Here is a 27338-nt window from a genome sequence, read left to right as displayed (position 1 = left end):
CTTTGAATTCAAAATGATTGTGCAGAGCTGTAACATAATCATTTTGGCTGTTGAACTTTACTGTATTTCTGAATTCATTTCACATTTTTACCATACAGTGAAAGTTATGTATGTCAAAACACAGGTCACACAGGAGCTTATTTAAAACAATTTGAAGGAAGAACTTAGTGTTCACAAGAAAGCAGTTTGACTCGACGCTGGCGACTTGAGACAGATGTTACGGTGTGCCTTTTTCTTGTGTTTGGATCCCGATCCCGATCCTAAATGTAATCAGTCCTCGTTGGCCCACGTTGTACCCTTTTACACATTTTCTTTAAATGCAGAACAGTTGTTATTCCATGAATCTTTTGAGAAGGTAACACATGTCATTAACGAGAAATCCTTGAGTGTAAAATCAGTCAGGGAAAAAAAAACCCAGTTGTTTAGTTGTAAATCCATTTGTGTCACTGTAATTTTCTGTTGAGTGTAATTAACAGACACTCTTGAAAATATCGAGATCATTTCAGGAGGACTGATCATGTGCCACTCTCAGTGGTAGACTATCCCTGTCGGACTGTATCAACTATATCAACTAAAAAGCAGAAGAGAACAAATTGGAGAACATGAACCACATGCAGCAGTGGTCATAGAGCCTATGCGCCAGTCACAGGATGTAAACGTTAGAACCCCCTCCCCACTGGCTCGAGCTGAGTTTTTGGCATCCTGCTGCGTTCACACAGCTCCTCCTAAGAATATCAGAAACCTTTTCAGGAGTTTTCTGCAGTTATCTGTGAAAGTCCTAAATAGTATTGTTCAAGCAATAAGAAATGCTGTGGCAAACACAGCTATTATATACTGACTCATTTATTATCTATTGCATCAGTGTTCTAAAGCGTTTTCTTTCCTATATCTACCACTTCTTTGATGTGAACATGGAGATGAGCCAATGTTTGTCTTGATGCTTAAACATGTTGGCGTTTTCCAGGTCAGCCCATCAACCCCCAGTGCCGTATCTACCCCGAGGAGATGATCCAGACTGGCATCTCAGCCATTGATGGCATGAACAGCATTGCTAGAGGGCAGAAGATCCCCATTTTCTCTGCCGCTGGTCTTCCCCACAATGAGGTAAGACCACCAACCAAATTCATGTTATCAGGGAAAAAAAAAAAAAGTGTGGAAGAATGACTTCTTTTACCGTCTCCAGAAGGAGCCATGTCTTGTGAAAATGAGCGGAGGTATGGCATTAGACAGAGGCTCATGGCTTTATTATCTGTTACTAGAATAACACTTTGAAATCTCCTTAGAACTGTCCCAACTGTTGTCATTGTGACGTAAAAGCAATCTCTAGACAAGAGTTACAAAATGCTTTTTCTTTTCTTCACTACTTACTGAACACTGAGCCTCTTGTTGGTTTCTAGTTGCAGACCGTTGCAAGAAATGGATCGAAAAAAAGTAGCTTTAGGGAAACCAAACCGTGTTCTATTACACTCACCAGAGATGTCCATGTGACATGTCCTCAGCTATAGAGGATTGATGGCCAGCAAAGGCAAAAGAACAAGGGTGCTTGCAAGTTGTGACCAGATGCAGCAGGACATGTTAGTATTTTTGTCATTTGACTTTAGAGGGACATATTCCACTCTTTCATGGTATCAAGGTTTGACTACTGGAGCACGGCTTTTGTTGGATTCTTCTGCATTAATCGTGCTCCTTGTAGTTTGTGGATATGTTGGTATCAAATCAGAATATCACTAAGTCACTGGAGGGAGGGATCTATATATCTATTCACTAACAATATTTTAAGTACTCAGGACAGTTAAAAGACGTGGAAAAGCTGTTCAGTAATTCATAAAGTAAATTCTTAACTATCTTTGTATATTGACTTGTTTAAATCCAGAAGAAATGTTATCCCATGATTAGGTTGTAATGATTTCTTAAATAAATGGCACCTCAACTCATCTACTTATTTCTGAAGCTAAGACGGTTTGTCTTCCCAAGACATAAACTGACTTACCCTCCATTATGGAAGATAATGACTTAAAAAGATAAAAAAAATATATATATATAAATATAAAATCTTTTGGATGATTTGGTTTCTGTTTCAGTCTCACAATGGAAATGTTGAACCAGACTGTGTCTGTTCATTCCTATGTGTCAGCTGTTTGCCTCAGAGTCACAGGACACTCACTTCTGCTTTCTTGACTGTTTGTTTCAAGCTTCACAGATGAAGTGACACCCAGTTTAGACTTTCATGTTGTCAACATGAAACATGTCCATGTTGGACTAAGGTTCAGAAAGGCCAAAACGTTGTTTTTTCTAGTAAATGCGTGATACTAGTTGGATGTGCAAACACTTCCTTAAAAAAAGAAGAAAAAATGATGTGTAAGGTTAAGAGCATTCAAATAAATCCCTGGTATGTTGAAAAAAAAAAAGAAAGGGGGAAAAAAAAAGCCAAAGTTCAACTGCAGTAATTGTGCTTGAATAAAATCCATTCAACTGTCTGCTGAAGAGTTTGTTTAAGATATAGTGACAGACAACTTAGTGGCATACACATTTACTGAGGCTCAGTGGAAATGAAACCAACACAGATTGGGTCATATTTAAAGATATTAAGATCAATTATCCAATGGAGCGTTTCATCATTATACCTGAGTTTAAGTGTGACACCTTTGGGATAAAAGTCCCAAGGCAAATGAAAGGTTAATTCATTCATGAAAATTGGATAACACTGTCAACTTAGACAACTGAACTGTTTTAGGAAAAAAAAAAAGATTTGATTGATTAAATTTAATGAAGTACTCGAGCGTAACTGAAGTTTCTTGAGTGAATGCCATTGACTGTTTTTGTTGCTCTTCAGCTATAAAGGATTTAGAAAGCAGTGGTGACCCCTGTCTTCTTCACTTCTACACTCTTTAACACACCGATGCTCAGGGACAAAATTGAATGTTATTACTGCCTGACAATGGCAAATCATTGCCAGACATCAATAGTGTTTTTTTTCCCCCCTCGTATTTTGAGATAATGTTGATAAAGATTTTTTGATAACCACTAATACCCTAATTTAAAGTTATTACAGCAGAAGAATATAGCACCTTGACACAGGTGGCAAGACTGCTTGATTGAACTTCAGGGAGAATTTCAATGATTTCTTCAAATCTCCCCTTTGCACCTGTTGTCTCATTAAATTTCTATGAATTGAAGTTTCTGTTCAACTTTAAATGAAAGAGTTGAATCAGGCAATGTTTTGACTGTCTCATTTCACTATTCTATTATTGTTGGGAACACTTAAAAAAAAAACCACTCCATCTACCATTAACACTAAGCACTGGTAGCATGTCTACTGTCTAAAGCGGGAAACAACCCTAATACGGAGAAGGAGGAGTATGGAAGAAGTAGTAGTAGTGAAAAAAAACGCAATTTGAAAAACAATAGTTAAAAGATGTCATCACATAAAAAAAGACTGATTAGAAATGTTTTTTTATTTTTAATTATGGACAGCATAAATCACTGTATGCAAACAGTTTCAATGATCCAGGGTCCCCTGAGCTTTAAAAACCTCAAACATGCATTTTTCCATTTTTGGAATGATCCAAGAAATTCTGGAATAATAAACTCTAAGCGTCATAGTTCCTTTCCAAGCACGTCTTTCATAGCATCACTGTCTTTATTCACTCAATGTGTTGTGAGTACAAATACAGCAGTCAACTCCAAATCCCATCCGCACTTTGAAACTGCATTTATCATTAGCGTTCCCCTGTTGAAACAGGCCAAACAAATGTGGCTTGTGTTGTCAGCCTAATGATGTGCCGCTTGTCGTGCCATCGGATGGTGTGAAAACTGTGCTTGTTGTTTCATTAAGCACATGTCACAGAGGTCACTCGTGTGCTGGTTTTCTCTATGGGCCAGGTGCCTGAACCCGGGGTGCATGGAGAGGTCAGGCCCGATCAACACTGTGACCGTGACATAATGTGATGAGCGTGAAATTCCTCTTTCATTCCACAAATTATCACAGACTCTTCACTCTGCTCAATTCATCAGTTTCACTTGAGAAATTGGTCGTGATTTGTTGTGTAACAAATTATTTAAAGAACACAGGGCGAGTACAGTTTTCTGTATCAAGCCTTTAAACCCTGATACTTTTAATTAATCTATTCTTTGAAAAAAAAAAAAAAAACAAAAAAAAAACAATGTCTACTTAACAAATCTTAAAGCTCAGGTCTAAACGCCTCCAACAGTTCAACATCTGCTCCAAGATTGTAGGCCAACCAATGCAGAGACTTTCTGTTTTAGCTTACAGTAAAAATATTTTAAGGCTGGTTAACAGCATCGCCTCAGATCCTGACCACGCTTTGAACACAGAATATAAACGATTACCATCAAACCGGAGATACGGGGTCCACCGTTTGAATAAGGTCGGACTGAAACACTCTTTTGTTTAAGAGTCAATCCTTGACTTGAGCGTGGAGTTATCCCAGATCAAAGCCCGTTAAAGACCTGTGAATATTTGTTTGGCGTTTGAATGTTGTCCACTGTTTGTATCTTTGTATCTTGTCTTTAATGTTGATGTTTCAAAAGGAGCCACACTGATGCAAGAAAGAATTCAGACCATGGCTGACAAGAAAATGACATCAAATCAAAGCTGTGTAACGTCAGGATGTTTGTGTGTGGCTGCAAAAGGGATTTTTTTTTTTTTGGGTCATGACATGACGCACATGTATACCAAATTTCAGAAACGTAGGAGAATCATACTCAAGGGGCTCCTGGACCCCAAGCCTCGAGCTGTCACTGATGCTGTTGGGCACTGTTGCTTTTTTTTTAGTGGAGATAACACAAACAGAGAATTTGAAAAAAACAAAATTAGTTTTAGAAACTGATGTTTTTTTTTTTTTCTATCAGTTTGAAAACATCAGCTAGAAGCTGCTCTTTGTAATCTGTAGTCAGGGAAAGTTAGACTACAAGTGGATTTAAGAAAAAAGAAAATAAATGAACCTGTCTCTATAAGTAAAGGTTTGGTATTCTACACTTATGTTAGACATTTTGTGAGCAGTCTTTGTATCAGCCTTGAGTCCTCCTCACTCTAATTCTCACTTTGTCTTTTCTCGCAGATTGCTGCCCAGATCTGTCGCCAGGCTGGCCTGGTGCAGAAGTCTAAGGATGTGATGGACTACAGTGCTGAGAACTTTGCCATTGTCTTCGCAGCCATGGGAGTAAGTAGACAAATTGCAGCATTTAGCAGACACTTGTTCAACCGACCCTCCCACTCCTCCCCATCTGTGACTCTAATCCCCCCTCTTAACCCTGACTTGACACCCCGTCCCCTCTTTCCCTGCACGGCTTTCTGTCTTTTATTCACCAGGTGTGAGGTGATTTAACCTTTAAGTCCCTCTTGTTACTTCTGCACCTCTGAGCATATCCCCCGGCCATGTAGACAGGTTACTAATTCAACAGGCCCCTTTAGAGCTGTCAGCCACGCAGTATCAAGTTCTCTCCTCCTCAGCTGCTCCTCCTGTTTGCTGTAATGCCCCGATTGTGACAGGATGACCTCTATCACACACACACACACACACACACACACACACACACACACACACACACACACACACACACACACACACACACACACACACACACACACACTTGCTTCACTTGCTATATGCTAATCCTTCCCTCTCTCACATCTCCAATTCACATCTGACTGGTCAGTTTAGCAGGAGAGTGGAAAAGTGCTGTGAATAGTGATTTATACCAGTCAGTACATGTATTTTAAAAAGGGCAAACAGTTAAAGCAATGCTTCTGGTAAAGGCGCTCTGGCGAAGTGGCTCCTGTGTTAAATTATTTTTAAAAACCCCAACAATATTATTTAGTTTTTTTAATTTGGTATTTTCTATCAAAAGTAGCAGATATGGTAAGGGAAACTTATTTACAGGGTTATATCTCGTGTAAGAGATTGATGGTGTTTCTTTACTTGAGTGATTGTAAATGGATATCCTCAGTATCTGTATGGTGTCTCTTCTCATGTTTCACCCTCAAATAAAGTTCAACAACCTGATTGATGGCTCATTATGTTCTATTTAATGTTTCCATCTTATTTCAAGGCATCTTTCACTGAAGGTGTTATTGTGTTGTTTATTAAAATATTCTATCATTTGTTTTTAGGTCAACATGGAAACTGCTCGCTTTTTCAAGTCTGACTTTGAAGAGAACGGTTCGATGGACAACGTCTGCCTCTTCCTGAACCTGGCCAACGACCCCACGTACGATCCATTTTAAATAGGATTTAACAAAGTGAAAGAAACTGTTGTAGCCACTCCGTTTTTTTTTTCCTGTCCTATTTTTACTTGGTCATTCATTAAAGTGATGTACTATACAGTGTCATTTTTACAACCTACATATCTTCAATTGTAAAATGTCTGATCAGTAGCTACAGAAGATTTTAGAATCAAATTCAGACCTCTAGAATAACACTTCTGTTTCTCTTTGTGACCAATCAGCATTGAGCGTATCATCACCCCTCGCCTGGCGCTGACCTCAGCAGAGTACCTGGCCTACCAGTGTGAGAAGCACGTCCTGGTCATCCTGACTGACATGAGCTCCTACGCTGAGGCTCTGAGAGAGGTACGACTCCAGATGTCCGCTCTTAGACATATTTAGTTGAATTACTTCATTTAATGTTAAACATAAGTCTGTTACGTATTCTCAACAGAAATGATCTGCACGTTACTCCAACGCAATAACTATCGAGGTCGGTTGTATTGGTGGGCGATCTGACCTGAGATTCATGTCTCTGTATATTTGTTCCTTTTTCGATGATCATGATATTGCATAGTATTACATGATTAAAAAAAAAAAAGTGTATATATGTATATGTGTATCTGTATATATGGGTATGTGTGTATATACATACATACATACAGCTTCACCTAAAAGGTGGAGATTAGGCTACCTGTGTTGACAGTATGTGGATTTATAGATTTATAGTGTCAAGGAAAGTGATATCTGCGTTTTCACTCAAAAACTTCATGTCGGTGCTTAGTGAGCTCATTGAGAGGGACTCTTTAACTTTTATTGTAACTATTTTAAGACATGTAAGCAAGAAGAAGAAGAAGTGGGCTTACATGTGTAAAAGGTTTGCACATTAGAGTACAGTAGAGAAGTAATGAATAGTTTAATGTCATGACTTTTAATATGACTTTGTGAAGCAGCTGATGTGATTCAGGATTCACTAATAAAAGTCTGAGTTAGAATAACTTAGTTCAATGATACTGTAGGCTTTATGTGTTCTTTTGAGTGAAGCGCCATCTACTAGCAACACCCTGCGATAGGATACATGTTTACAGTGTAATGTATACAAAGAGGGCGGCTCTCCCTTTGCCTGGAAACTGCATGGGAAGTGCCTGACAGCTGACTGGCTACTGGTGGCTGGAGCTGTAGGCTGAGCTATCAGTGTTGCCTCCTGCCTGCACTCAAACCAAGGGTGGAGCCCAAGTCCCTTATTTGCAGTCTCCTCGGTCCTCGGCCGAACCGGAAGTAGTTCCAGAGCCGCCATGTTGAGGATCGTCCCAAAGCTCTTAAAGCGAAAGGAGGAGAGAGGCGGCAGATCCGAGGAGCGATGACCGAGGAGACGCGAGAGCTGACTTCACGGAAGTCTTTTCACTGACAGACACGCCCCCTTCTCTTATATCACTCATTGATTGGACGCTGCAGCAGATCAGACTTCAGTGAAACTTCTCAACATGAGCGGAGTTTTGTATCGGAGAAAAGACGGACATTAAAAAGACGCTAAACGGAGCGTCGGACATTTAAAGAGATGATGAGCATCAGTGAGTTCGTAAAGAGTCGGTCTGTGATGAGCTGGGATTAAAAAGAGTCTGACATGAAGATTAACAACCAAATATGACGCTCTATAACTTCTATCAAATCAATACATCCTTCATGTTCTGTTCATCATCCCTCAGACTGTTTGAATGTCTGATGATGATGAGGATGACGAGGGAGTCTGTTTTACATTCACACTTATTTATCTTCTGAAAGTTTAATCGTTTACTTTCTAATCAATCGTTTTCAGTATTCCTGATACATAAATATCTGCGTTTATAAAATAGGGTTAGGGTTGGGAGTTCGTTGTTGAAATACAGGCTAGGTTAAATCAAAACTGTATTATAATAATAAATAGACAATTCAAAATGAAATCTTTTAGTCAGTAGAAATTGTCCTTTTGGTTATGAGTAGCAGGTTGTTCTACAGGTGTTTTTTTTATCAGGTAAAGACACTAAACACTGTAACTGTGTGTGTTTGATTAGAAATAATACAGTGTGTGTGTGTGGACATAAACAGTTGTTCGGCTGATTGACAGCTGAACGTGATCAGCTGATGTCGCGTCATGTGACGCTGTCGAGGAAACGACGTCTCATGTGTCTTAAAGCTGATTTCCTCGGTCCTCTCTCCTCGGCTTCGTTTCCTCCGTGCGTCTCTGTTGGGCGGGACTAAGGCGCAAGTGGAGGAGACAACTTGGAGGACACTCGGTGCAAATAAGGGACTTGGGATCCAGCCCGAGTGTGTTTTTAAGCCAGTGATGATGGTATTACAAAAATCAATGTTGTTGCAGAATGTTATACCCGTGATGGTATTGATAGAAGTTTACCCAACATCACCAGTGAATCTGAACATTTTATCCTCTAAAATCAGCATTATCCATCTGTATCAAATTGAACATGGATCAGGCTCATCCGGACAGTGTATGTATTTATTATTTTGAACCTTATTTAAAGAGATTCTAACTGCATGTTCCTGTATATTCAGTATTCTTTTGTCAGTGGTTTACTTCATGGTTATGCCATAATAGAAACCCCCCTCACATCCATTGAAGCACCGAACAGCAGGACAAGTGTCAACATAACAAACCACTGTTAATTGTGTGCAGTGTTAGCACAAAGGTGATGGCTTCAGTAAAGTCACGTTTTCTTCACTAAAAGAGACGATGTGTCCTTTACTATTGTAGGAAATGGTCCTCTTAATCCCCCGTCCCCCCCCCCCCGCTCTCTTTTCTTCTTGTGGTGAGGAGTCGGGCTCTCTTGACTTTTCCTGTTTTGTGTCTGTAATAATCCTTTAATGTTGTACAGTTTGCTGTCTCACTTTGCCAGCAGCACAATGCAGGGTTTTAATGTGGCATGTGCATATGAGATTACCTTTCTTGTATGTGCCGTACCCAACCTTGGCCCATACACTCTTCCACAATAGTCAGCAGATACTCAGACAGCTTGATGGGTGTTTCAGAACACAAAGAGTCATGAGGAAGTCACCATTTAACTTCTGCTCCTATTCATGCGTGTGGAGGTTGAATTTTACTTGAATCCCCAGTTGATAAGTGCTTCACGTGCCCATCAACCCTTGCCCCATAAGATGAATGGGATGCATTTTTCTCTCCTTCTCTTGTTCAGAAGCCACTTGACTTCAGGAACAAATAATTACTTTTGGTCATTTTTTTTAGTGCCAGAATAGAATTTTTTTTTTTTTTATTGTTTACAAGAAAAACTACTGTACCACGAGATGTGTTCTTAGTTATTATGGATAAAAGTTATCTGCAACAACTTCTTACCCCAAAAGAGGGATTTGAGATCATTAACCTTTAAAGCTGTGTTGGTTTTAAAGGGGACATTTTGAACGTGTGTTTGGGTAACCTGAGTGTCTTATCCACCAACAAAATGTAAAGTAAACCAATCCAGTCCTGTGGTCTGCAACAGTCTTAAAACACTAAAGACAAATATTCAAATTTGCTCTCTTTGTGATGTCACAGTGGGATTTTGGGGAAAAGATAAATCCCCTCCCCTGTTTTCTCCACCCATGGACTTCAACCCCAGCCTAGAGTAATACTTTTGCACAGGTATGCCATTTTCATTCTCTCTACAGAGGGGTGATGTTTACTGGGAAAACTCAGGGGGGGCTCATTGCATTTAAAGAGACGCACACCAAAATGGAGCGTTCTGACAGCTGATTTCTACGCACAGCACAAAGCACAGCATTCCTCCTTAGTATTAGGACCAATTGCAGCCATCATAGCGATGAAAAGTTGCTGAGTGGGCGGGGCCACCTCTCTACCATCACTTGGTGGCAGGGCTAACAGTTGCACAGGAAGGGATTCATGTGAAATATGAACAAGCCTCAAGCTGTTGGAAGCACCATCCTCTCCCGTAGAAACACGGTGATGAAAACAACAAGCCTAGAAAGGAATTACTCTTCGAGATATGACATCAGGATACATCTGTTACACTAATGTTTAAAATATTGCACATTATATCGTTACGTTAAGGGAGAGATTGAGGGAGGAATGACGTGTGGAAAAGGAGCCAAAGTTCAGACCAGCACCTGCACTGTTCACTTCCACGTTAACAGCCTTCGTTCATAGGCCCAGTTCCTCATCTTTACTCGGCCTCGCCCAGGAGAAAAAAAATGAAATTTGATTTTTTTTTTCTCTTTCTTTCCATGATGTCCAGGTAAACATCCTTCCTCTGCATTGAGAATAAAAATAGCAGGTCTGCACTCAAGTTTTACTCTATATTGGGAGTGGAGTCAATGTGGGAGATACCAGGGGAGAGGAGGGTTGTTGTTTTTCTTTTTCTACCAGAATCCAACTTGTGATGTCACAAGCTGAGAATTTGAAACGGAGCATTTTTCTCTGCGTTGTAAGACTTGTGCAGACCACAAACAAGTGACCGGATGGATTTATTCCCAATTTTGTGGGTCGACAGACACCCAGGTTACCAGAATGTATGTTCAAAAACACTGTAAAAGGGGATTTTCATAATATGTCCCCTTTAAAACCTTAAAAACAGAACACAAAGCTGAGGTGATCATCTGACTTTGCGGAAATTGTCATAGTATGCAAGTCTCCTTGTTACAACCTGCTGTATTTTCTCCTTCACATTCGAGCTAACTACAGGCAGTATGTTTTCTAGCAATGCAAACATTAAAAGCTGAAAGGGGTGCAAACAAACATGCTGTTGTTCCCTTTGCTTATCCATTCAGTCGTTTGGATGTTTGGGTTTTCAATGAAAATAAATTCAGTACCTCGACTTTTTCTTCTACAGAAGACGTGTGAACGTTTCTTTGTCATGCTGAGTAGATGCAGTCGTGAGGATTTCTGTGGGTTTTTACAAACTGTCAGCAGCCACCCCAAGCTCTTCAGGGCATCTTGTTTATTTATTTGATCTTTTCCACCTGCGGGATCGAGCAGCTGCTTTCCGTTAAAAGCTCTGTTCATCTCACTGTACACGGCTGTCCAGCAACAAACAGCTAACGGAGAAAGATAGCAACTACCTGGTGACAAAGTTGGGCCATTTAGAGACTTATCAGATTTTTAAGGATTTCAAGAGTGCCGCCCCATGTCTACTGGATTACTTTTTCTTACATGTTTGATAGGGATGTAAAGATTAATCATGAGGCAGCCTATTCAAAGGAGTCGAGATTCACATCGGTACTCTGAAAAGAGAATTGCAATAATATTGGGAGCGTTAGCAAAATTTTGAAATTGAGGACACACCACCGTCTTTTAAGTGTGAGGTGTGGAAGCATTTTAGCTTCCCCGAGACAGAAAAGGAGCGAGGAGAGAAGATAACAGACGAGACAAAATATTGCAAGAAGACGGGGAACTACAGAAATAGTCCAACCAACATGATGCAGCATTTCATTGACATCAAGGCCAACACCCAAATATGAGCGAGAGCCAAAGAGATTACGAGGTGTATTGGTGTTTTCATGAAGAAAACAAATTAAAGGAATCTTTTTTTAGTCATCTCATCATTTGTCTTTAGCATCATTTTGTAAAGCAAATCGTAGATCGTAATCGTGTCGTGAGAATCATATAGTGAACCCAGTATAGGGAATCGTATCATGAGCTAAGTGAATCATTACAGCCCCAGTGTTAATTCAAGCAGCTGTAAAAGTTTCCTAAATTTGTTGGCAACGAGGTGTAATGTTAAACTTTTCTTCTTCTTCCTGCTCTCATGTCGTCCTCCCACTCTTCCTGTAGGTGTCCGCTGCCCGAGAAGAGGTGCCCGGACGTCGAGGCTTCCCTGGCTACATGTACACTGATCTGGCCACCATCTACGAACGTGCTGGCCGAGTGGAGGGCAGAAACGGCTCCATCACCCAGATCCCCATTCTCACTATGCCCAATGATGGTGAGAGCAGCAAACGGGACGCTTCCTTTGCATGAAGCTGCAAACGGAAAAAAAAAAAAAAAAGCACATCTTCACCCCTGCCACTGCCAGGCCCATTACCTATATGTCTTTTAGGCGTTGACTGTTTGTGTATCGACAAGGATATCTACATGGTCATGCAGGTGACACTTTTCTGTCGTAAAATTCATAAATCTCTCTGAAAACCGTTATTGAATCACTGTAGTAGGCATCTCAAATGGATCATGGAGACATTTTTGATGCCTGCAGTTACCATAGAAACACATCTGAAGAGCCTACTCGTGTGTAGTCGCACAGGAGTCCCCCATTACAGCATCGCAGGGAGGTGATTGTGTCGGCTTTTACTAAACACTGCCGGTGTTTCTGAGGGCTCTTGGACTCTTGATTTAAAGTAAAGGTCTGTAATGGGGAAGCGAACAGAAATTCTGTCTTTTTCTGTCTGACGGATTTATTACGGCCTGCAAATCAGGACAGGGATTGTGATAAGTGACTCAGTTGTTGATATCTCCTTACTGTGAATGTACGCTTCACTAAGGCATTATTTGTGTTAATTCTACTGTGGTATAGAATACACATCATGTTTTTTTTTATTGAATGTGTAGTTATATTAAAGGTCCCATATTCAGATTTTTTTTTCTGGTTTTATTTGCTCTTTAGTGTGTTTTCCATGTCTTGTTTCTTGCGCATGTTTTGGCAAAAATTCAAAGTCCAAGGAAATGTTTTTTTTCTGCGTCCTCCTGTTAGCAGTAGTAAACTGAAGTGTGACATCACACTGCGATGATTTCACTAATCCAAGCCCATTGGCTCGCTGTAGCAAGCACAAGCTCGTGCTGCTCCGCTAAGAACAACAGTCTGCATTCCCAATAAGATAAAAGGGGCGTAAAATTCACGAGAACCGTGCCAAACAACTGACCAATTACAACAGAGCAGAGCGGCCAACCAATTAGATTAGAATTGGCATACATGGTGACTCTTTATGGCGGATTCTGAGCGTTGGAAATACAGGCAGATGAGAGAGCCTGCATGGAGCGGGAGTACATGAAAACACTTTTTTTTTTTTTTTTAACATTGGCGATTGTGAACGTACTTTTGTCAACGCACAAATTAGATTTATGAACCCCAAAAAGGGCAGAATATGAGAACTTTAACACACTTCTGTGCCTCTTACAGACATCACCCATCCAATTCCTGATCTGACTGGATACATCACAGAGGGCCAGGTCTATGTGGACAGACAGCTGCACAACAGACAGGTATGCATCTGCTTTTTATTTCAACAAAAGCTAATGCTCATGATTGTGTTCAATGTTCTTTGTTGGCTTAGATTCAAAAAGACACAATTTACATTTCATTGCATATTTAACAAATGGAGCAACACTTATCTGCACATGCAATAAAATCATGTCAAACAACATGCCCAGGAGTTCTGCGTGTGGCCACTCCTCTTTCATGGTGCTTACTTTGGGATTTGAGCAGCACTGACCAAGGCTACAAAAACCCTGAAAACAGGCCCAGCTTAGTGCCAATGATGAGACACCATAATACTGAGTACCATAATCCTAAATGATAGAGGTTTACAGGATTTTTGCTCACAAATAAATCCTTCCACATGTGCAGATCAGTTTCTTCATAGACATGAAATGGGGTATCTACGAATTGTTGACATGCTGGACGTTGTCTCACTGCCAGCAATATGAACACCTGACAGCTCTACTGTTGGGAGACTGTGATGCGTCTACTGGTCAAAGTAAACTGCCTACAGTGCTCCATTCAGAGCATGCACGAATGGAGAGCTGAGAAGATTCTCAGGCTTTACTGCTTAGTTGTATCATTTGGTGTCAAATGATAATCCCAGTAACAATTTTGCGATCATGGATATAGAGTAATGGAACTCTCTGATTGATTCTTAAAGTTTTCATTTTGTGATTAAACATTTTAGATTAAGATAATTCATTGGACATATCTTTGATCTCATCCTCATCTTTCAGATCTATCCACCCATCAATGTGTTGCCTTCACTGTCCCGTCTGATGAAGTCAGCCATCGGGGAGGGGATGACCAGGAAGGACCATGCTGATGTCTCTAACCAGCTGGTAACAACTCTCACTTATTCTCTCTAAAACCTGCCTCTTGAAACCTGGAGTCATTCTCTCGGCCCCCCACAGTCTGATGAATATGATTTTTTTTTTCTCATGATGAATAACAAAGCTTCTCCTTGCCTCCAGTATGCCTGCTATGCCATCGGTAAAGACGTCCAGGCCATGAAGGCTGTGGTGGGAGAGGAGGCCCTCACCTCTGATGATCTGCTCTACCTTGAGTTCCTTCAGAAGTTCGAGAAGAATTTTATTGCTCAGGGTAAAAAAAAATCCTCAACGTTTTATATTATAATATATTTTTATTATTTTTTAGAGGAAAAAAAGAGATAAATGTTTACTTAACTCATTATCCAGGATGCAAGCTTTGGCTCATAGAGGATTTTTATTTGTTCTCAGTATCTACACAGAACCAGCTGTTTTTTAGTCAGTCTATCAACTGAGTGAAAGTATTCAAATTAATTATTGATTTATGAAAGTGTGCATAGAAAGAATGTCAGATTTTTTCAGGTTTTCATCTCTGAAACAAGAGATGTTGCTGCTTCTCTCTTAAAGGCAGAGTTGGTCATTTCCTCTAGACACACTTTGTAAGATTTTGGTTGAAATTGTCTTTAGGTCCTGACAGATATGAATAAGTCATGTGCTCTGAAAAAGGAACAAAGAAAATCAGTCATCTGTAGCAGTTTGTAAAAACGTCGACCAATGTCTGCCATGAGGTACCAATTTGATGAACCAATCATGCCTCCCTGTCTACCTGCTCGTTCTCGACCCCATGCGTGAACCCACACTCAAAGCATGAGCTGAAATCTACTTCTGGACCAGTGGTGCTAGTGCATGTTAGTTGGGGGGGGGGGGGGGCGTGGCTTTTGAGGGAGCACAGAGGGTGAAGACGGAGCACGGAGAGAATGCTACTATCAAAATCATGCTATTTTTTTGAAAATTACCAACCCTTCCTTTAAAGTTTTTGAATACTTAGTATTCTTAAGTTTTAGGCTGTCGGTCAGAGATGTGCACAGTTGTTATCACAGTGAGCATCAAAAAGTGCTGATGGGCAATTTCATCATTTTCAGAGCTTTTTTCGACTTTTAAGCCTACCGGCTAAAAAGATCTTAATGACCTCTAAGCTGATCCATATTTCATATTTCATGCATAAAGAAGATGCATTTACAACTTGTTTGCTTATTTTCCATGCTGGCAGACCTGACAAAGCACATATCACAGCTAATCCTTTTTATTTTAGGTTCCAACTCCTGTAATGAAAGTTTAAAGCTCATGTTCAAGCTAGATACAGTGAGTGTGCCGCTCACAGGTGACAGACGGCCACACTGCAGACTGTAATGTTGGTTTTTTTTAAAAATGCACGCACGCACGCCCCTGGCTTTCAAGCACATGTACTTCAAGCCGTGAGTCCAACATTAAAAAACCTTGTGCAGAACGGTGATTTAAAATTTCAGCAGTGTGGGAGCAGGAGACCTCTGATCTGAAGCACAAAGTGGTTAGTCACTGTGCCACATATAGACCTCCAGAACAAATCGTTCACCATCGCCTTCCACAGTTGGCAGTTAAACCTCTGTTTACATTCAGAGAGAAGAACATCGCAGTATGAGGTGAAATGGTTGAGAGAAACTTCAATTACAACTCATTGATTCATGTTCTTAAGAGGGTGATCCTTTCCTGTTCAGTCCTGTGTAAGAGTCAGTTACCCTGCATTAAGATGACTTTTCCTTAACTCAGCACGTTTCTGTAGTTCAGTGTCTAGAGCTCTCTCGAACATTCACTATTAAGGTATATTGTTGAAGCCATAGATCCCTTGTTTTATTGTCTCATAGATATCAGTTCAGAACACGTATCTAATGCGAAGGTCTGAATCTGAAATCACCATGAAATGATCTAACTTTTAGAACATTGCTTAAGGTTATTGAGTTGTTTTACCCGTCTCATACAGTAGATTACTCTGAAAATGTAAAAAGTAGCATTCTTTCAATTCGAGGTTACTTTTGTCTCTTGAAAGTATCGATGTGTGTAGGTTCCTTCTTTGTTGCAGTGCTGTATCTGCTTTTATTTCCCCTTTCTCTCTATTCTTTGAGTTGACTACACATTGCTCAGTGGTGAGGTTGTTTAACCTTCATGGTAAAAACTCTAAAAAAAACTATGCTGTGTAAAAACTATTTACACAGCAGAATTTCTTCTTTTGAACACTGATGGATTCCAGCGGAGAATAGTCATCATAGAAAGACAAGATGAGAAACTTTTTAAAATTAATATTAATACAGCTACAAAAAAACCTAAAACGTTTCTGTGCTTTCTTGTGTGGAAAAAAACTTTCAACATCAAGGGCATGTTTGAATTCAGGACAGATATCGACACACAAATGTAGAATTCCACCAGGTTTAGTTGAAACATGTCACCTATGAGGGTTTTTGAGACAGCAGAAAATAAATGTCTAAGAATGCCTTTAAAAAAAAAATCTAATAAATGAAATCTGATTCTATTAGACTAGAAGAAGAGAAAATAAATACAGCTTAGTGCAATGACAATGCAGCACGTTATGCTGCCTGTGTGCAAACTCAAAAACACTGTCTTTAATAACTATAGAAATATTTTACAAGAACGTGTCTGAAACTCTAATTGCTTACTCCTCCTGCAATCTTAAAGAACATTAAGGAGGATGAATGGGTGGCTAAATCCAATTTGTTTCCTTTTTCTGTTCGAGAAATTATTGACCCAAACGTTGCTCTTTTCTAAACCAGTCCGAGACACTGCAGTGATACTATGATTTATAATGAATGAATGCAAACATTTATTACAGAAAACTTTTCAAAATCCATGTTACAAAGTTCTTCACAAAGACACGGCAACATGGAACAGACAAGTCTTAAAATAATCAGTTTAATAAATCAAGTATCAGAAAGATAATAAAGATATTTTCAAGAAAATTCAAATGGAAACTTAAGTATGATGAATCATGTATCTCTAATCACAGTAACGGAGTGAAGACAATAAATATTCATTTGTTCAAGTCATTTTATGTTCCAGTGTCTTAGTGCAAACAATTCGATAAAAAAAAAAAAAAAAGATTGCTTTTACACTGAATTGCTTGTTAACTCTTTCCTTCCAGTCCATTTTGGTCAAAGTGTTTCTTGCTTAAATGAGATGGACAGTTTAGAACGTGTGCTCATGACACAGCCCACTTCATTTAAATATTATTTGGATGCCAACCTGTGAACCCTCTGTGTCCCCAGGCCCGTACGACAACAGGACAGTGTACGAAACTCTGGACATCGGCTGGCAGCTGCTGCGAATCTTCCCCAAGGAGATGCTCAAGAGGATTCCTCAGAGCACCCTGGCCGAGTTTTACCCCAGAGAGTCTGCCGCCCGTCACTGAGGCACACTGAGGGATGCTCCTGTTCCGACCCCACTCACCGCTCTACCTTTCATCCTCCTTTACCTTTTATTCCTGTCTTTCATCTCACCCAACAGCCCTGCACCTCTGAGGGCTCGGAGGCCAATGTTTTTGAGTCTTCAACAATCCCTGCGTCACCTCCTCTTCCTCCACTGTTCTTTTTTTACCTCTAGGTCATCTTCTTCTCATGAAACAACCCAACCTACCCCCCCCCCCTCCTCCTCCCTTAATGAGAACAGGGCAATAATCTCCCCCCTCTGTAGATGTACTGTAGCGTATCTGTGTCCAGAAGTTGTGTGCGGAAAGTGTTTGTGGTTGTATTGTCTACCCTTGATTGCAAAATTGTTAACATATCCTTGAATTTATAGATGAGTCCTTATTTATTGGGGGAGTATTACTGCTGGATCCCCCTCTCTTTTTTCTTTTTCTTTAAATAAATGCGACATGATATCCATATCTCTCTGGAAAAAAAGGTTACCAGCTGAAAATGAAAGTGTAGAGGAGTGGTAAAATATCAATTAGTGGTGTTTCCCAAGTTGGGTTTGTCAGAAATATTGATTCAGCTTGAATGTCATTTTCTAAGCTGAAATGTTGAATGAATATTTACTGAACAGAAACTTGCAGCTTCACCAAATAAACATCTTAAACATCACCATTGTTATATACCGAAGGTTGATTTTTAAGGTTGACTCTTTATGTTATTATGCCTTCTTCCTATGAAGAGTGTAATAATAAGAAACTGCTGTATAATTTTCCTGCTCCGATTCTTCTCATGTTATCGTGAACAAAATGCTAAGGAAAAGCATCCGTCTCAAACAAACTCAATTTGGGGAAAAAGCAGTTTTCTTCCCTTTTTTGGCTCCTCCTGCTTCCTCTCTACGGTTGATGTTTACATGATTTGTGTTTTGCTGTTGGATTTGTGTTGCAAAGGCAAATATGAGTATTTTAAAACATTCCCATCTGTCTGCAGAAAAAAAAATGTTGTGCAAAAATAATGGTTTTGTGAGTATGTGTCCTTGAATAAATTAAATTATATGCTAAATGCTGTCGCCTGATTAATATACACCTACCACCTAACATACACATCAGCTGCACAGATTAATTTCCTGAGGTTTTCTCTTCAGACAACATTATTTTGTGGTTTCCTTTCTGTTTTTTTTCAAACCTGCTTTTCCACATCTTAAGGATAGGTGAATGTTAGAGTCACAGATGATATACAACACTTCATTTCCAATTTAAGTATCAAAGTAGCTGAAGAGTTGACTGCAGCTACACAGAAACGAAACAGTTCAGAGAACCGTTATGAGTTTATCTTATTTCAAAAATGAAATCTAAAATGTCTGGTTATGCACAATTTTCAATCATGGCCTTTTTTTCAGTGCATCAAACTGTCTGAAAAAAATTCTAAGCAGTCCTCTGAGCTCAGACATTTTTTTTTATGTAATTTATTTTATTTATTTTTATTTTAACCTGTCAAAAAAAAAAAAGCCAAACTTCACTTAGAAAAAAACCCCAGAACGTATCAGGAGAATAAAAATCCCTTGTCTCAAAAAAGTGAAGTGCATTCATTCAAGTTAATAGCGGGTCACTAACAATTAGTTTTTCAATAATTGTTCACCAATATTACGTATCGATTTATGTAGGTCGTTTATTTTTCTGTGTAACTACATGTTTTTGAGTACACCATGCTAAATACTTTGTTCCGATCAACGACCGTCGTCTCATGAATTTCTTCTTCTGTACATTTTACTGTACTTCATGCGCGCGAGGTGACTCAACAGGTGTGTCGAGTGGAAGCACTTCCTGTTTAAGATTTTCTCGCGATGGCTACAGAAGACCTGGATGCGTTTAATGTTATTGCAGATTTGTCAAACAAAGGTAAGCCTTATGTGACACATGTCTCGATATGTGTGTGTAGTTCGTCGTCCTGCACCTGTCCGGTCCCTCTCTCGCTGTGTAAAGACATTCAGGTGTGATGAGTTAAATATTGTAAAATACAGCCCTTTTGACGTTGGTTAAACTCAAGTTTGACGTTATTTTAATTCAAACCAAGCAGCTTTTTTGTCCTTTGGCTCAGGTGGTATTTTGCTGTTGTGGGGGACAGCTTAATGATTAAATAATGAACGTTAGCTTTCGGCCACCTTTGTTAAATGAGACTATACTTGTCTTAAAAGGCATTTTTCTGTAGGCCATAGAGGGAAATTTCACTTTATTTTGATAGAGACTACTGCTTCTATGAACACTTTAACTTCTGTTTTTTTAGTCTCTAACTTTAGCTATGTTTTAAAGAGAGACATTGAAGCTGTGCTTTCTTGGCCAAAGTCCATGTAAGGTTTGAGGACTTGGCTTTACTTCGTCTCTCACCCAGGGCCGTGTTCAACTACTTCATGTATATCGGGCAGAAGTGAGCTTTTCCTCCCCTTCTCTGGGCCTAACTGGCTTCATAGCCTAAGGTTAAGCATGTTATTTAGATACTTAAAAAAACCCAAAATAAAAACAATACTGGACAGTTTTAAATAATAAAACGTGTCTTTCTTCAGAGAGAATATCCTTCTTAATTATTGCTGATTACTGTCCAGTTGGTAACAATGCCCACTGGAAACAGCAGGACTATTTTCTACTGGGAAACAGACTACAGACTCTGAAGCCACAGTCACCTCGCCTTTTCAGCCATTAGTATATAAAGAAATGTGTTTACCTATTGAACATCAAGTTAACCAACACTCTGTTAAATGCATCCTTACTTAAAAGTCTTCATACATTTTTGAATGACATTTGTGTTGTTTGCAGCCGGAGGCATCCTAGTTTCCCTTGGAGTTCATTTAAATGAATGGGTAGACTAATTTGAAATCTAAAGCTATATTCTGGACCACTGAAAATGTCATAATATGTGTGTATCAGTGTAATATCTATCTGTGCAAAGCTGCTGCTCCAAAGTAAAAAAATAAAAAAATAAAAAAACCCTTCTAAACACATAATGACAACAATGCAGGTTTCCCTAGAGCAAAGATGAAAGCTGTTTAATAAATACTGGTTAAATGTTGTGTGTCTTCTTAATTTAGCCCATATAATATATAGATCTAATGATTTCACATGCTGAAATCATGTGGATTGAAGAGACATTTAATATTGACCTGTTGAATTGGTCTTTTCTTAAAAATGTGTTTGTATCAGAGGGTCAGGCCATTTTTGGAACTTGTTTCTGAGCAAAATTAAGCCCCACCATAAAAAAGTAATTCTTTGCTAAGTTTTCATTGATCAAATGCCCACACATTTGTTCTTATCAAAAAGCCCCCCCTCCCCTCACCATCTTCAGCAGCTGCCAGTTAGTTTGGATGTCAATCCAAATGTTATCACAGGAGGCACTTCCCCTAACCCTTGTAGCTTTACCCAGGGTACAGCTTCAGACAACCGTTGTTAGCGTTTCCTTATTCGACAACGTCCTCTGACATGACAGTCAGGTGACACACGCTGCACTAGTCACTAAATGAGAAGTTCTCACATGATGGAGAAGTTCCTATCTTCTTTTTTTTTTTTTTTTTTTTAAACTACATGATGCTTCTGTCTTCCTCACTAACCTTTCTGTGTTGTGCTTCACTGATGAAATGGCTTACTGGCATCCTTTGCTCCCTGCAGCCATAGAGGAGTATGAAGGCCTGCAGAGAAAGCATGAGACCGCAACCACTGAGGTAAGTGTGTTGTTAACCCATTCAGCTCTGCAGTTCAAGCACAGTTCTGTATTTCTCATTATTTTTGATGGTATTTGTTGGTATTTTATTGAATGCTTTATATGCCTGAAACAATTGTAGGACCTGAGCTGAAGTAGAGTGCAGGTTAAATGAAATTAGCATCATGCTGCCCATTCTTTGTCAGCTGGTTTCACTCATACTGTAGTGGTCATCAACAGGTGTCTAGACTGGTGGTTTAAAGACATAACACTTCAGTTTCTTCTTAGAAAGATGGCGCGAGCGACCTTCTACCGTTTCGATCGATCGAAGCAGGATGGTGAGAAAAACGATCAGCTGCGGCACCTTGGTAGAGATTTTCACAAAGTTCCCATCCAGCAGAGGTGATAGAACTGGTTCTATTCTTCTTACATGAGGCAGAAGCAGCAGTCATGTAGGACACAGTTAACAGCAGCAGTTGTGTTGGTACATTGAGTCCTAAACGTCGGGTTTGATGGTTCCTGTTTGGAGCTGGAGAGAGCACACATACTGTGATGGTTGATTATAGGAAGAACCATCTTTGACTTACGTCAAACTTTGATATGAGAATAAAAACAGACTTTAGACTCAGATCTGACACCAGAGGACAGAGGTGGTCACAGTCAGGGATATTCTGCAATTGGCTTTTTTGTAGTTCAGTGTTCTCGGTACTTAGTTTAGTTTTGCGTAGTTTTGTTCATAACACATGAAAACACCAGTAACACATTGGAAACAAAAAGTATGTTTCCTCTCGGCGTTTCAGAGCTATATGCAATTTTTCTATCAATACCTTTGAACCAATTTTCATTACTGTAAATGCAGTGCTTTTCAAGTCTCTGTGCTGTACAGTTACAGGAGCAAACAGGCAGAAAGGCTGAATGAAATTGCAATGACCCTGTGTTGAAGCAGCTCTCTCTCTCTCTCTCTCTCTCTCTCTCTCTCTCTCTCTCTTCTCTATCTCTCTCTCTTACCTAAGTGCAAGAGGCTGGAGGAGGAGAGAGACGAGGCCATCAAGAAGCTCAATGAGTTCCAGCAAGGTGAGTTCATCCCTCCTGGGTCAGAACACAAATCAGAAAGTGAGATTAAGACTTTTTTTTTTCTTTCAGCATTCTAACCGGTCCTTTGGCCAGCTTCAATACTGCAACACATTATTCCCTGAAGTTCTGAAATCTTTTCTTCTTAGACTGCTAATGCAAAAGATTTATGTACAGGACATTATCTCAGTTTAAGTCTATGGGCTGACTGAAGGATAGAACTGTTGTGTTTTTCAAATAGGCTGAGTGCCAAGCTCGAAATGCACAAATAGTGCTGAAGAACAATATTTCAGAATGTATAATACATAGAGGACCATGTCATTTACTAATCCACCAATAAGACCTTGATCTACAAACTCAATCACTATGGTAGTAGTCACTGATCAGAAATGTTTGTACTTTCTGATCAAAAACATCATATTTTGCAGGTTTTAACCTCAGGGGGACTTTTCCTAAATAAATATAGGTAAAAAAAATAAATCAAATTTCAGGTTTTGTTATTGTAAAATCACGATCATGATTTTATACTGATCCTAAAGTTGCAAGTGACTAACTGACTGACCTTGCTAATATTTTAAGTCGGTTTAAAAAAATGTCTTTCCTTCAGCAACAACCTAGTTAAATATTGGACCACTGGACCCCTTTCAAATGATGCTATAGTATTGTTTCTTATAAGTATTTAGGCTTTTTTTGTCTTTGAATCGATTGTGCACTTCATCAGCTACTTTTTCATACTGTGCTGAAAACGTGTGGACTTCCGGTTCTTGTGTTTCTCTACTATTTTAGCCGCCCTGCAGAATTCCTACAACTGCAGCTTCATACAGAAGCCTTCATTCATAGGCTGTGTCATTACTGGATTCACTTGAGTTGTGTTTGCGGTCTGGTGAGAATGGCAAACAAAGTGTTGCCTTTTACTCACGGAGGGGTTGGGACACTGTTGCTAGACTGGCAGACAACTAACTCATGCTTACCTGCCAACTACACACTGAACGAGAGGAGAGACTGACTGTACTTTTTTATGCCTCTTCAACAGAGCAGTGGTCGAAGTGAATTTGTGTAAATTAGTGTAAATTATTTGATTCATTATTTTCATAACAGGTATCCCAGGCTGGTGATAACTGTCCTTGCCTCGAGGTGTTGAGTTAGAAATTGTCGATGTAACTTTGATCACTACGACCAGAGACAATGTCTTTGTGGTTTGGTCCCCACTTGCTGCCAGAAGAGCTTCATTGCTTTTTTTGGCACAGGCTCTCTGGCTCTCTAGGATCTAAACACACCCAGAAGATATTCCCTCCTTTGCATTTTCCATGGTGGCAGTGGAGAGCGTCGTCTGACAAAAGTTATTTCAAGTGTTGGACTGACACACTCTCACGCTCATCAATCCATTCAGTGACCCCTTGAGCTCTCTGAATCCGGGTTTTTCTACATCCAAAAGATATTCATGTTAAAGTTAGGACACAGGAGATCATTTAGAACAACGGTGTAGTGGTTTGCAGTGATTTGTGTTTGCATGCAGCAGTCGTCAGTGGTACAGATGTTTCAGTATTAAGGACACAAATTAAGTCAATGAAATGTCCTCACTGTTACACCCCTAAAGTTCATTGACCTTTCTCTTTAAAGTGGTCAAGTGGACCTGGACCATTTCTGCATAAAGAGCAGCATATTATCCCCTCAGTGTAGGGGACAACCATTTATTACTTTCCTTTAATCAGTTATTTATTTGTATCAGAGGATTATACTAATGCTAACTGTTTCCCAGTGCCTCAGTTATAACAGAAGGGAACAAACACTGTAGTTTAGGTTAACTAGTGAGCTCTGTTCTGTCTTTGTCCCCGATGACACGTTCTCAAGAAGATTCAACGTGCCTGCCTACATGATAGAAATGTGACTGCACATGCATTGGGAAGCATGTCTCGACGTTCCAGCTTTAATACAGGTCTGTTTCCAAACACTAAAAATGTGTTGCACATGTATTGGCCCACCATTCAGTTTTTCCAAAATGATTATCCTGCAGGTTGAATGCTTTGCTGTGACCACTTGAGTGAAGACAGAATTTCAAATAGGGCACCACATGTCAAAGGATGGAGCAAATAGTTTGTCTTTGTAATGGTGACAGTTGTGTGGCTTTTCATCTGAATAAATCTGGCCTGTGCTCATATATTCAGCGAATCTCCAGCCAAAACACATATTGTGTTTGACTTCCGCGCTAATAGAGGCTGCCTCACTGTGCCAAGCAGCTGCATATTAGGACCTATTACGTGATTTCATAGCTCTTAGAAAATTGCTCCTATTCACAACGAAACGGCTGGGGATGGGGCGGCAGGCCTGGTGAGGGGGGTAGAGGGAGGACGGGAGAAAAAGCCCCCAACACACAATCATGCCTTTTCAATTGCCGATGGCAAGGTTGATGACAACATGACCATTGTGTTATAATGATAACACCACAAAGGCATCTGCCCCCCTCATCAAGGCTTCACAGCGACTGCAGATACAATTTAATTCACTGCTCCGTTGGCGGCGCTGATACCATTATGCAGCATGTCGGCACAGGGGTAATCACTGTCTTTCCTGAGAGGAGGATGAAAAACGACAGGCACAAAAAAGAGTTGGGGGGGGGGGAGATGGAGTGATGATGATGGGGAGGCCGAAACTTACAATTAAGACTGCCAGTTCTGACGTGTCAGAGCCCCCTGTCGACTCGCGCTCATACACTTTGAACACTTCCACTGCTGTTTATTTACAATGGCTACCAGTTATTATAATTAACATGTCATTTAGTTCAAGGCGTCCTTTCGTAGGTTGCTGAGTGTGGCCACGGCATTATAGAGACAGGCGGATAGGAGGCCGAGGATGAAACCTGGCAGCTAAGTGCTACTGAATGACTGATGTGGAGGGAGCCGCGAGAACGTGGATATCGCCCATCGCTTTCGTTCATCAGGTTCTTAATTAGGTGTCACTAGGGGAAGGAATTGCCCACAGCAATGGCACTAATGCTTAATTTCTTCCTCGCTCAACCACAACGCTTAATTAGATAAGTGTTAGGGCATTCTTTAGAGGCGTTCTTTTTGTACTGACTTGTGATTGCAGCTCACAGTTTGTGATTTGGAATTATACCTGATTTTATTTTTTTTTAATAACTATTTGAAGTTGCACCAATCAATGTTTTTTCATATGAACAATGGAGCAAATGTGCCATTTATAATGAACCCACAGAGTCATCACAGGATCTGCAGTTCACTTCAGCTTTACGACGCAGTTTTGCTTTTCTTTTTTAAAATAACTCCTCAGTTCACTACCTGCTCCAAATGCCAAATATTACACTAATTAAGTTAGCAACTTGAGAGTTGAATAGTGGAGCATTCACTAATAAAAGAGCAACATATTATTATCAGGGAGTGGTGGAGAACAAAACAGCGATAGAAGAAAATATTGGATTTTGCCCTGCTGTGCTATGATGTCATGGGATAGCCAATAGGCCAGAAACAAAATGTCAGCCCTGTTATGCTGCGCTTCTTGTCACATGTGAAGCCAAATGCAGGTATTGATTTGTGTAATATCACGCTCACACTAAAGTAAGGTAGTAGTTTTGGTGTTAGAGCTAATGATGTCACTAATCAGTAGCAATATGTAAGGTTTAAGCACCAACAGCATACGATGAGAATATGGACTTTCATTCTAACTTTTTGAAGTGATTAAGCTTTCGACTGAAGGTAAAGGCAGGGTTGATCATTTTTGGAAACTAACATGATTATGAAAGTAGCATTCTCTCTTCGTGCACCCACCCCCTCAAAAGCCACGCCCCTCACTTACACGCACTCGTGCCATTGGTCCAGAAGAGGAGCTCAGCTTATGCTTTGATTGTGAGCTTGTGTATGCATAGGGTCAGGAGCGAGCAAGGACACACGGCATGATTGTTTGATCAAATGTATACCGACAAAGTTTTTACGAGTTTACAACTGCTGTAGGTGACAGTTTTTTTTTGTTTCTTTTTCAAAGCACATAAATAATTAATTACTGTGAGGACTTTAAAACTATTTCAACCAAAATCTTAAAAAGTGTATCTGGAGGAAATGACCTACCCTGCCTTTAAAAAAAGCATTTAATTAAAGTTTTATAAGACCTCCTTGCCTCAAACTAGCAGTTAAAAAAATAAATGGAATTTCATTTTTCGAGGTTGAAAATGTAAATGTTAAAAAATCCTCATACTTATGATGCATGACCGACCGGAGACAGCAGTCCTCAGCGCAGCATCCTTGGGTTTGAATCCAACCTCGGCCCTTTGCTGAATGTCCTCCCCCGCTCGCCATGTCTCTCTTCAGCTGTCCTGTCTAATAAAGGCAAAAAGACCCAAACAAATGATTACAAAAGGAAGAACATTCCTCATACTTAGAGCATTTTCCTTTCTGTTTGCACTGTCATATGACAAAAATATCAACAGTAACTGTATATTTTGACCCCAGTTGTCAAATAATAAATGTTATTTGACATACAAGGGTTATGAAACTACTAAATCTAATGAGCATGCACAGACCTAATACACTTTACAGATCCTAACAGAAGATATCCTCATTTGCATAAACTTTTTGTCTGCAGTCTCTGTATAGTGAAATTGTATTTTTTTACTTGTAAGCTTATATAACTTGAGTGCCATTCACTTAGTTTAATGCAGTTTTTTTATGAATCTGTTAAAATGATCTGGCCTTGTCATTTATGCTTTTCTTGCACAGCGCTGTTGTATATCTGTGTTAGCAAATAATTAAAAGCTTAAGGGCAAATGTTCGGCCCACCCTGGGCTGAGTGCAGCACCTTCTGTTTCATTCTGAACAAACCTTCAAAGGTATTGTCTGCATTCATATTCTGTTTCTCTAAAGTTGTTTCTTGGATGTATTCAGTGGTTAGTCAATGCACTTTGGTCCAGGCTGATGAAGATGAA

General features: G+C 39.8%; 2 protein-coding genes across 2 annotated transcripts in view; both read left to right on the top strand.

The window, feature by feature from the left end:
- atp6v1ba (ATPase, H+ transporting, lysosomal, V1 subunit B, member a) overlaps window positions 1-18709 on the top strand; it is a 35267-nt gene extending 16558 nt beyond the window's left edge. Inside the window, exons 6-14 of the mRNA XM_079363009.1 lie at window positions 965-1104; window positions 5082-5183; window positions 6134-6231; window positions 6469-6592; window positions 12003-12153; window positions 13342-13424; window positions 14160-14264; window positions 14397-14526; window positions 17507-18709. Coding sequence (XP_079219135.1) covers window positions 965-1104; window positions 5082-5183; window positions 6134-6231; window positions 6469-6592; window positions 12003-12153; window positions 13342-13424; window positions 14160-14264; window positions 14397-14526; window positions 17507-17649 — 1076 coding nt within the window. The 3' untranslated portion in view covers window positions 17650-18709. The remainder of the gene's footprint in view (window positions 1-964; window positions 1105-5081; window positions 5184-6133; window positions 6232-6468; window positions 6593-12002; window positions 12154-13341; window positions 13425-14159; window positions 14265-14396; window positions 14527-17506) is intronic.
- A 613-nt stretch (window positions 18710-19322) lies between these two features.
- shtn1 (shootin 1) overlaps window positions 19323-27338 on the top strand; it is a 33320-nt gene continuing 25304 nt past the window's right edge. Inside the window, exons 1-3 of the mRNA XM_079363010.1 lie at window positions 19323-19545; window positions 21304-21356; window positions 22348-22408. Coding sequence (XP_079219136.1) covers window positions 19491-19545; window positions 21304-21356; window positions 22348-22408 — 169 coding nt within the window. The 5' untranslated portion in view covers window positions 19323-19490. The remainder of the gene's footprint in view (window positions 19546-21303; window positions 21357-22347; window positions 22409-27338) is intronic.

Source organism: Symphodus melops (genome assembly GCF_947650265.1).
Source record: "Symphodus melops genome assembly, chromosome: 15".
NCBI lineage: Eukaryota > Metazoa > Chordata > Actinopteri > Labriformes > Labridae > Symphodus > Symphodus melops.
Note: the sequence above shows the minus strand (reverse complement) of the source record. Positions and strands in the feature narration are given on the sequence as shown.